The 11,427-nt window shown below is 54.3% G+C and overlaps 1 protein-coding gene and 1 non-coding gene across 2 annotated transcripts; both read left to right on the top strand.

The window, feature by feature from the left end:
• Positions 1–1,434: 1,434 nt before the first annotated feature.
• On the top strand, positions 1,435–1,588 carry LOC121838253. The gene has a single exon (XR_006078430.1). It is a non-coding gene; the product is annotated as a 5.8S ribosomal RNA (ribosomal RNA).
• A 9,049-nt stretch (positions 1,589–10,637) lies between these two features.
• Positions 10,638–11,051, top strand: LOC121047987. Its single transcript, XM_040503768.1, has one exon. The coding sequence runs from the start codon at positions 10,638–10,640 to the stop codon at positions 11,049–11,051; it is 414 nt and encodes a 137-aa protein (XP_040359702.1).
• The last annotated feature ends 376 nt before the right edge of the window (positions 11,052–11,427 follow it).

The following is an 11,427-nucleotide window of genomic DNA, read 5'->3' as shown; positions in this document are numbered from 1 at the left end:
TGAGTCTTTAGCCTATTAAAGGGGCGGTGCAACGATATTCTATTGGAATGTTTTTCACTTTACACGGGCTTACTGTAACTAGTGGGACTCAAGGGTACTCGCACGCAACGCCACTGACCAAGAAACTCCTTTGTTGCGCTGATATTTCGAGGACAAAACAGAGTGTTTTCATTCAATCTCTCCTTCGCAAAACCTGATGGCGTAGCTTGGCGGTAGCAGTACCGCCCAGTGACGATATTTGAATGCGGTTCATAGATTGGACCCGAGCATGGCGTGGTCACTCGATTTGGGCTCGTGATAATCGATAGCTCGAGAAGCATTCGGGTAGTGTTCTGTGTCCAATCGCTGCAGTGACGACAACAGCCGAACCATAACAATGTCTGGAACTCAGCGTGTGTCTTGTGCCTTGCCAACCCCAGCGCATGGCTATGATCAACATTGGCGGCATATAATAGGCTCCAGATAACGTGGCCGTTTGTTCTTGCTGCGAGTTGATGGGGTGAACTCTGCTCGTTTTTTTCATTTTTTTTTTGCGACTTCGATTGCGTGTGGTGAAAAACGAAGGGGTATTTTACAGGTCATTAACGTCAGGGATTCGTTCTAAGCGGTATTTGCGCAAAATACAAAAATCGTTGCATCGCCCCTTTAAATAGGTGCGTGGTTCTCTGCACCTTGCAACTTTCGTAGAGGAACAAGCGGCTCCTAGCCGCACGAAACAGAGCAATAACAGGTCTGTGATGCCCTTAGGTGTCCGGGGCCCCACGCGCTCTTCACTGAAGGAAGCAGCGTGTTTTATCCCTGTCTGTAAAGACTGGGCAACCTGTGGAACCTCCTTCGTGATCGGGATAGGGGCGTCCAATTGTTCCCCTTGAACGAGGAATTTCCAGTATGCGCGAGTCATAGGCATGATTACGTCCCTGCCCTTTGTACACACAGCTTGTCGCTACTACCGATTGAATGATTTAGTGAAGTCTTCGGACCGATACACGAACAGGCCTTTTGGTTGCGCCGGTGTGTTGGAAATATGACGAAACTTGATCATTTAGAGGAAGTAAAAGACGTAACAAGGTTTTCGCAGGTGAACCTGCGGAAGGATCATTACCGAATCATCGCATCGTTAGGAGTCGTTTTCCCTCTTGGACGAGGATGCACTTTTTCGATGACCAATTCTCTCGAACTGACCCGACCAAGCTTGGACGCCGTCGGGACTTCACAAACAACAACTGTGGTTCGGATGTGCCTTTTTTTTGGGGTGGCCTCGGTTACTTTCGATGGTGCGCCCACCGGGAGACCTCTTCTGCCTCAATTTAGGGGAAAGTCAAGTGCACCGGGACAATCCCCGGGTTACAAAAGGCGCATCGACCCCTTCTCTTCTTGAGGATCGCCCTTATTAAAAAATAGGCGTACAAATTAAAATACCAAAAAAAATTACACGACCCTCAGCGGTGGATCACTCCGTTCTCAGGTCGATGAAGAATGCAGCCAGCTGCGAGACTCTGTGCGAATTGCAGGACACACTGAAGCACTTGCTCTTTGAACGCACATTGCGGCCTCGGGCTTTCCCGTGGCTTCGTCTGTGTGAGGTTCGGAAAATATATCAAGAGAGGTGATTTTTGTCTACCTAGTTTTGACTGTGTCGGATAGTGGGCAGCAGGCAGTTTATATAGGGTGGTCCAAGTCACCAGGCTCGATCTAAAATGAACCGTAAAAATCGACGCCTGCACGTAGCAATCTAACCTTTTCTTCAAAGATGTACTTCGCATGTCGGTTTTTTTTTTTTTTTTTGTAAAATTACAATGCGTAGCTTTCTTTCTGTAAAAAATAAGGTCAAGAAACTTGCCAGGGCCAACGGCGGGTAGCGACGCTGTCGACAAGGGTTCAGCAGCGGGGTGTGTTTGATGTTCGTTTGATAGATGGCGCTACCTCCTTATCGCGACGGCTCGCGACCACCGTGGTTTGATAAAATTAACATAATCTTTTTGAAATCGATTTTCGCTTAAGAAAACACAAATGCGGCCAATAAAATACAAAAAATAAGTAAAAACAAATGCGTCTGCATAGCAACGGCTCTTTTGCTGCCAACGGATTTCGTGTGCGTGTCGTCTGCTTTCTTTCGCTAGTCGGCTGCACCTTCCGACGCTGCTCCCGACGCCATCTATCAATACGAACGCCAAACACACCCCGCTACTGAACCCGAGTCGTCTGCGTCGCTGCCCGCCGTAGACCATGGCAAGTTTCTTGGCCTTATTTTTTACAGAAAAAAAACTACGCTTTGTAATTTTACAAGAAAAAGACCGACCTGTGATTTACACCTTTCACGAAACGTTTAGATTGCTACATGCAGGCGTCGATTTTTACGGTCCATTTTAGATCGAGCCTGGTGACTTGGGCCACTTTATACGTTGAGTTTTTTTGTCTTTTTTTTTGTTTTTTTTGTGTTCGGGGGCAATTACATAGAAAAAAAGCAAATGCACGAGTGTGCAATGCACGCGTGCGCTGACGACGGTGATGTCCTCCTTCGGTTTCTCGAACACTGCATAGAAAACAAATCTCGAGGTGAACCGTTTGTGAAAATCTCAAAAATCTTTCGCACGCTGAACGCCGCTGGGAGGTCGGTGCGTCGGAAACGGGTTTTAAACGGTTTCTGCGAAGGGCTCTTTGTTTTCTCTTGGCGTGGATGTTGTTGAAAACCCTGGATGGACTACGTTTGTGAGCGCGTTGAAACGCGGCGTCCGCAATTGATCTTGTGGATTTGATTTGCACACTGGTTGTACTTTTTTGCTGAGAGAGCGAGAAAAACGTTTCTGGTAGGAAAGTTTTTGCGTCGTAGCCTTCCGTCAGTTTGAGACTTTCGCGTCCCCGATGAATCTGAAACCATCCAGTAGGGGAATGCCGTTGGATTGCACGCTTTCTTTTTTCTTGTCAAATCGATAGCGATGGAAACGCTTGTGTACATCTCTTTTTCGCCATCCTTCTTTTATTTGTAGGGTAAGGAGACGAAGTTTTGTTGGAATGCGCAACGATAAAAATTGTCGACCTCACATCAGGCGAGACAATCCGCTGTATTTAAGCATATCACTAAGAGGAGAAAGAGATACCACTAGGGATTCTCTTACTAGCGGCGAGCGAAACGGGACCTAGACCAGCATCGGATGTCTTTGCCGGTGATCGGGAAATGTGGTGTATGGGAGGTAACGTTCCCGGGAGTTTTGCGGTGGTGCAAATCCTCCTGACAGTGGCTTGACCCAGAGTGGGTGTCAGGCCCGTCTCCACCACTGCTGTCTTGGGATGGAACCTTCCGTGAGTCTGGTTGCTTGAGAGTGCCGCCTTAATTGGGTGGTAAACTCCATCTAGGGCTAAATACGTCCAAGAGTCCGATAGTGCAAAAGTACCTCGAGGAAAAGTTGAAAAGAACTTTGAAGAGAGAGTTTAAGAGTACGTGAAACCGCTTAGAGTAAAATGGGTAAGCCCTCGAAACTCGAGGGCGGAGGGATTCAGTCTCGGTGTCACGTGGAGCGGTGTCAGCGTCTTGCTTTACGGGCTTTCCTTGTGGGGGCCCGTTCCGGCTGCCCGCGCGGTGCGGCGCACTCTGGAACGCATTTTCCACCGTCGGTAGGACGCCGCGACGGGCACGGGTACGCTTCAAGAATGACTTTGAGTTCGGCCGCTGGAGGTGACCGGCTACAGCCCTTGTTTGGCTGTCGTGGGAGTTATACCTGGCCGGTAATCGAGTATGTCACCTTTCCCAGGCCTCATGGGGAGGCCCGGAACGATACCCCCCGGATGCGGAGCGGGAGCCCGGCTGTGTCAACGGGTCCGCCGCAATACGCGAGGTATTTGCCTGACGTTCGGTGTGCGGAACGGAACCGGCGAGGGGGGTTCTTTCCGCGGAGGTTTTGCGTCATGGTTGGCGGCGAGTAGGTCGGCAACCCATCCGACCCGTCTTGAAACACGAACACAGGGGTCTAACATGTGCACGAGTCAATGGGTCCCTCGAAACCCAGAAACAAAGTAAAACGTGAAGGCGCGGTCTCGTGCCGTGCCGAGTCACCGCCCAGGGGTCCGATGAAGGGAGCAGGAACGGTATAGTGCCTGAAACGCGTCTGCGACTGGTGTGTTTATCGCGGAAAAAAAGGTGGTCCCTCCATTTCCGCCTGATGACATATAAACGTGTCATGCTGTCGCCTGTTGCGACCCTGGCGGCGTCCCATCAGTTGTGGTATAAGTGGCAGACGCCTGTTCTGCTGCAGGTCGCTTTCCACTGTGACAGTTCACGGAAGCTAGAGCAGCCGGAAGTTGGGAAGCCTAAAGGGACGCCGTGACGACAGCGACACTCGCGTTCGCTCCTGCTTTTCGCCCGCATTTCTACGGCCAACCGCCAGGATCGCGACAGGCAACAGCATGACACTCGCGTCATTTGTTGACACTTTGGGACCACCTTTGATGTATGGGCGGGATAGGACGCTAAACACACAAGTCGAAGACGCGATCCAGGCACCATAGCAACGGCCCGCCCCACACGCTCACGTCGGTGGGGAGTGGGGGGGGGGGGGGGGGGGAGGGGCGGCGCTAGAGCGCACACGTGGACACCTGAAAGAGGGTGAACTATGCCCGGGTAGGACTAGGCTAGATGAAACTCTGGTGGAGGTACGATGCGCTTCTGACGTGCAAATTGATCGTAAAACCCAGGTATAAGGGCGAAAGACTAATCGAACCGTCTAGTATCTGGTTCCCCCCGAAGTTTCTCTCAGGATAACTGGCGCTTGTTGTCGAGAAAAGTCACACCTGGTTAAGCGAATGATTACAGGCATTTGTTTCGAAACGACCTCAACCTATTCTCAAACTTTCAATGGGTGTGTCGGAAGCTTTATGGTCTGAGGCCTTCGGAGGCGACGAGAGTGACAAGTGGGTCACTTTTGGTAGGCAGAACTGGCGCGGTTGGATAAAACAAACGCAGTGGTAAGGCGCCCGATGCGGGACGCTCATGAGATCCCATGAAGGGTGTTGGTTGCTTAAGACAGCAGGGCTGAGGCCATGGAAATGGGAACCCACAAAGGAGTGTGTAATAACTCACCTGCCGCAGCAACTAGCCCCGAAAATAAATGGCGCTCTAGTCTCGAGCCTATCCCCTGCCGGTGCCGGCAGATGCACGCAAACACGATGGTAAGCTGCAGCGAGTAGGAGGGCCGCTGCGGTGAGCGTTGGTGTCGGGCGTGAGCCCGCCTGGAGCCGCCGCTGGTGCAGATCTTGGTGGTAGTAGCAAATACCTGAGAACCTTGAGGACAGAAGTGGAGCAGGGTTCCATATGAGCAGCAGTTCAACATGGATCAGTCGGTCTTAAGGGAAAGGAGATGTTCTTTCCGAAGCGGGAGCACATTTTTGCAGTGGAGGGAGCCCCGCAGTCACCGAAAGGGAATCGGGTTAAAAATCCCGAACCCGGACACGGAGATTGGTCCTTCGGGGTCAAATGCGGTAATGCAAACCAGCTCGAAGACGCCGATGCGAGCCCCGTGGAAGAGTTTTCTTTTCTCTGTAAGGACATCGAGTCCCTGGAATGGGTTCTCCCCAAGACAGGGATGGTGGCTCCGTAGAAGAGTGCAGGTCTTGCGCTGTCCGGTGCGCTCGCGTGGGTCCTTGAATGTCCGAGTGAGGGAGTGTGATTTTCGTGCCGGGCCGTACCCACATCCGCAGCAGGTCTCCAAGGTTAACAGCCACTAGTCCATGGAGCAATGTTTGTAAGGGAAGTCGGGAAAAAGGTTCCGTAAATACAAAACTTGAAAGAATAAAACAAAGAGGACGAGGACGGGAACAGGACATTTTTTTTAAAGATGTCCTATTCCCGTCCTCGTCCTCTCTCTTTTATTCTTTCATGAAAGATGTCCTGTTCCCGTCCTCGTCCTCTCTGTTTTATTCTTTCAAGTTATGTATCTATTAACACACACGCTCGCTTTCAATTGGATCCGCAAACTTTGGATAAGGATTGGCTCTGAGGGCTGGGTCGGTCGGGTACTGAAGCAGGAACGGCAATGCACCGGGACTGGGCGGGGATCACTGTTCACACGGCGCGGCCAAGCACGGACCAGGGTAGGGACCTTCCTGTAGAAAGCCTCAGCAGCGCGGCGTTTTAGGTCTTAATGCCAGAAGTACTATGCTTCAGTCGGCAAAAACAAACAACAAAAAAACAGTCAATTTGGAACTTGCGTGGACCGGGGAAGTCCAACTGTCTAATTTAAAAAAGTATTGCGATGGCCGCTGGTCGCTGTTGACGCAATGTGATTTCTGCACAGTGCTCTAAATGTTAACGTGAAGAGATTAATCAAAGCGCGGGTAAACGGCGGATGTAACTATGACTCTCTTTTCTCCTGCGGCTTGCACGCCTTGAATTTCGGGGTGAGAGCAGATAGTTACTTGCTAAGCGCAAAGTCTTACTCCCACCTGCTCGTGGTGCCTGCCGCTAGGCGGGTGGTGTTTAAGGGGGTGCAACCCTGGATCGCCCGTCTACAACAGCAGCTCTAGCATCCCTTGGTATTCGAGTTGCCAGCCCGTTCGCCTGTAATCACTTGGCCCAAACACAAAAAAAAAATTCAAAGCAGCAGCCCACCGGCTGGTGCTCCATGTCCTACTCGATCGAGTGCGTCTGGCGTAGGCGGCGTTGCTGACGACGACGTTGCTACGCAGCCATCGTTTGGCTGGACAGAATGTGGAGCCTGCTTCAGTACCCTGCGTGGACTTCACATCCACCCGGGACAAAAGAAGCATGGCCACCAGGACCGTTCAGTCCGTCTCCCCCCAAGGAGACAGGGGGCCCCGCCGTGTCCGGAAACCGTCGGCACCTGCCGACGACTGCCGACCATCACCCCGGTGACTGCCGGTCGCTGGTGACTGCGGGTCACCACCTGCCGGTTCGGTAACTGCCGGCCGCTGGTGACAGCCGGCCGCTGGTGACTGCGGGTCACCACCTGCCGGTTCCTCCTGAGCTCCACCTGCTGGCGCCTAACGGTCCAGCCGGCCCCCGCTGGCGACTACCGGCCACGGCCTGCTGGCCCCTGCTTGACCCTGCCGGTCCCCCTGGCCCCTTCCAGTGATGGCCGGCCGCCATCTGCCAGTACCGGCTGTCCCAGCCCCCCTCCCCCTGCTGGATCCTTTTGGGGCTACCAGATTTCTTTGGAACTCTCCGACCGTCACCTGTTGGAGCCTCTGCTGGCGTCTGCCGGCCAGTGCCTGCAGCAACTGCTGGCTTCTCCCGGCCAATGAGTATTGGTCCGCCTGGCGAAGTCTGCGTACCTTCAACTCCTGGCGCAGCTGTCGCGGTCTACCGGCCACCATCTGTCGGAACCCAGGGAAGTGGATGCCACTACACGTGCCCAGAGTGGTTCCGAGCATTCCCAAGAACCATTAGGCTTTCTCAGCACCTAAGTCTAGCCCACTCGGTCGTAAACAATGCTACCATCGACACAGCCAGGACCAAGGCGTGATAGGACATCGAGGAGACCTACTTGTTAGCCAGTCTAGAGTCTGGGATACCCAGCGACTGCGCCAACATAAACTAGACCCTTTGCTGCCTCCCACCCCGGGGTTCGCAGCGCACCTACGAGGCTGTGAAGGCCCATCGTCGTCCAGTGGCATACAGGGAGCTAGTTGCCCGGATTCACGCGACCCCCTCCGACTGCAGCGCCGACACTGAGGCGCCGGTACCTAGGCCGAGAACTCGGGAAGGTCCTGCAGCTCTGGAGAGCCTGGAGAGCGCCCCTGTATGTCGCTTGGGAGGTCCACCGGCCTCATTAGAGCCGTCAACGAAAAAAAGTGAAAGCCGTTTACAATTCCCTGTACCGCCGAATTAGAGTGCAGCTGTCGAGGAGGAGGAGGGTAGGGTACTGGGGGTGTGGGGGGGGGGGGGGTCACGTGACGATGCCGATGCCGATGACGTCATCAGTGATGTCACTAATGACGTTATCAGTGACGATGACGATGCGTATACCGATGATGTCACCAGTGACGTCACTGATGACGTCATCTGTGATGATGACGATAACAGTGCGGATGCCGGTGACGTCATCAATGACGTCACTGATGACATCATCAGCGATGACGACGATGCGGATGCCGGTGACGTCATCAGTGACGTCACTGATAACGTCATCAGTGATGATGACGATGACGATGCGGATGCCGATGACGTCGTCAGTGACGTCACTGATGACGTCATCAGTGATGATGACGTCATCGGGGGTCACGTGACCTCGGATGAAGGGGAGGGGGTCACGTGACCCCGCGGGGGAGGGTCTCTCGCGGTGCATTATGGGACATTTCCGATAATGCACCGCGCGGTTATGGCGACGGCGACGGCGACGCCGCTCAAGCCGGAAACGGACCCTTAAGAGCTGCGCTCTAAAACAAAACAAGGCTGCCTTGCGAACCCTGATTGCACGGGCTCCACCTGCGGAGTTCGAGGGTCCATGACTATGGGACATTGCGAGGAAGGCGACCATGGGGGTCGACATTTTCCTCCTACTGGATCGCTACATCACGCAGGTGTTCACTATCGCCGAACCTCGTGTGGGGAGGAGGAACGCACCACACTGGGGGGGGGGGGGAGGGGGAACCGTTACGAGAGTAGGCGAAAGCGGAAGCGGCGGGAGTACGGCGAGATACAGGACCTGTTTTCCTGGAGGCAATCTAACTGTGACAGAGAGGTGCTGGATGGCCATGAGTCGTCAACCATTCAGGATCCGGTGGGGTTCCTGGCTACCTGGAGGGACATTATGTCTGGCCCTTTGCCTGCGGCTCCCTCTGAGGCCCTTCCAGAACATCTGGCGGAGGCTGACCTTCTCTTCCCGGCATCGTCGAGAGACATCAGCAATGCGATGATTCCAGTCGCATCAGCTGCTGGTCCTGATGGCTTCATATCCCGCTTGCTGTAGTCGGTGCCTCCGCTCTTGCGGAGGGTCCTGGTGAACCTCCTGCTGTTAACGAGGCGAGTCCCGGAGGCATTATGGGAGGATCGAACAACTTTCATCCCAAAGACCACGGATGCTATGGAGCATTCCCAGTTCCGGCCCATCACGGCGGCTTCGGTCCTGTAGAGCCTGGCGCACCGTATCCTGGCCAAGCCTGCGGTAGCGGTGGTGCCGCTAAATATTTGGGAGCGGGCCTTCCAGCTTGTGATTGGCTGCGCTGAAAACGTCTGGCTTCTGTCGGCTGCAATCAGCGAGGCGAGGCGCAGTCTCCAACCACTTTACATGGCCAGCGTCGTATTTACCAAGGCATTCGACCGGGTGTCCAACGAGGCCATCTTGAGGGGAGGAAGGCGGGCTGGGTTCTCAAGTGACTTCGTAAGGTATATCAAGGACCTGTACACCAGATCCAGAAGAATCCTCCAGTTCCAGGGAGAGACAGTTTGTGCGAAGCCCACGACGGGAGTTTGTCAGGGAGATCCCCTCTCGCCAATCCTGTTCAACCTGGTGTTGATTGAATACCTCACGAACGTCGACCATAACATCGCCTTAGTTGCTGGAGACCTACGCCTCGATGTCATGGCCTTTGCGGACGACCTGGTCGTCTTTGCATAAACACCTCAGGGGCTTTAACTATGCCTCAACCAGATCGAGGACTTCTTCATGCCTCGTGTCCTGCAGGTTAACATAAAGAAAAGCTTCACTCTCTTCATGCAGCCATCTAGGTGGAAGAAGCTCAAGGTCTCCAGGGACAGAATCGTTACCGTGGCTCGTATACCCCTTCCGACATGAAAAGTCACCGCCTTGTGGCGTTACCTGGGGATCACCTTTTCGCCGCAAGGGACCAAGGACGCGGAGCTCCGCAGCCAGCTGCAGGAGCTGCTGACGCGAGTGAGGAAGGTTCCACTTCGGCCCCAGCAAAGGCTAGTGATACTGAGGTTTTACCTCCTTTCACGCCTCTACCATCGGCTTGTCCTGGGGCCCTGGACTGATGCCCTCCTGAAAACGATGGACGCCACCATCAGGCGCTCCGTGTGGCGCTGGATCTACTTGCCCCATGACACTACCCTGGCATTCTTGCATGCCCCAGTCACTGAATGAGGACTCGGGATCACATTGCTGCGAGCCTCAACTCCATCCATGTTGCTCCAGCGCCTGGGCAACCCGTCTGTCAGTGACCACCCAGGCTGCGAGGCAGCGCTCTGGACCCCGCTGCTCACTAGCCTGCAGAGGAGAGCGGCTGCTGCCACCAACTACCGGGGCAGAGAGGTAGAGTTCCATCGGTAGAGGTAGAGGTCCAAGGTAGAGGTCCATCGGATGTGGGGGATGCTGCTTCACCGGAGCTGTGACGGGAAAGCACTTAAGGAGTCCAGGTAGGTCCCGGCGGCTCACCGGTGGCTGACAGACGGCACCCGCTTTCTGTCAGGGCGGTAATTCATCAATCTCGTCAAGCTAAATATCAACCTTGGAGCCTACGAGCCGAGGTCGCGACTGGGACATCAGCTGCCGCGCTGGGTGCCAGGCGCCGGAGTCTCTCGGCCACGTGCTCCAGGCCTGTCATCCTGGCCACCGTGGGCGGGTCAAGCGGCATGACAATATTACAGGCTACGCCTGCGGTCGTTTGGCGCAACTGCACTGGCAGGTCCTGTAGGAGCCACCGTGGCCGGGTCAAGCGGCATGAAAATGTTGCAGGCTACGCCTGCGGTCGTTTGCCGCAGCTGTGGTGGCAGGTCCTGCAGGAACGACCGTGGCCGGTTCAAGCAGCATGAAAATGTTGCAGGCTACGCCTGCGGTCGTTTGGCGCAACTGCAGTGGCAGGTCCTGTACGCCGTCTCTAGGACCTTGATGAAGCCTGACGATCTTGTATACAAGGATGCAGACTGCGTGGTCCTGGATGCCCAGATTCTTGGAACCACCTTGGAACTGGGCTTCCACCATGCCCAGAAGAAGACGAAGTATAGCGCGCCGGACCTCTTCGCCCAGAACAGGGGAGACCGAGTTTGGAGCATGTCCGTGTCAACCATCACCCTCAACTTCCGGGGGGAACTTCCACCGCCGGGACCATCCTGTGGAAAGCCTCAGCTGCGCGGCGTCTGAGGGCCTCGTGCCCGAAGTGCAGGAAGCCCTCAACCCGCCAGAAACAGCGCTCGTTTCTTCAATGGTTGGACACCGGTGCCAGCCGTACCTCTCCCTCGAGTGCCTCCGTCTTACTCCTTGCGGGGGTAAAACATCACATGTTCAGACATACAACTTCACTCTGCACCGTGAAACGAGCGCGCTCCGGGCTTTCCCCAGAGAAAGAGCGTAAGACGCCTTAGGAAAATGGCATATCTGGACTTGTACATAAAAAAGCAAATATGGAGATAAAAAAAAATGGGCCGATCTGGCCATATCAAGCACATCAGTTTATATAAGCCTTATCTAGCCAGATCTGCCCAATTTTTTATATATCCATATTTGGGTCTGCCAAATA

This window comes from Ixodes scapularis, unplaced genomic scaffold (assembly GCF_016920785.2).
Source record: "Ixodes scapularis isolate PalLabHiFi unplaced genomic scaffold, ASM1692078v2 PGA_scaffold5__190_contigs__length_132052651, whole genome shotgun sequence".
NCBI lineage: Eukaryota > Metazoa > Arthropoda > Arachnida > Ixodida > Ixodidae > Ixodes > Ixodes scapularis.
This window is presented reverse-complemented; position numbering and strand designations above follow the sequence as displayed.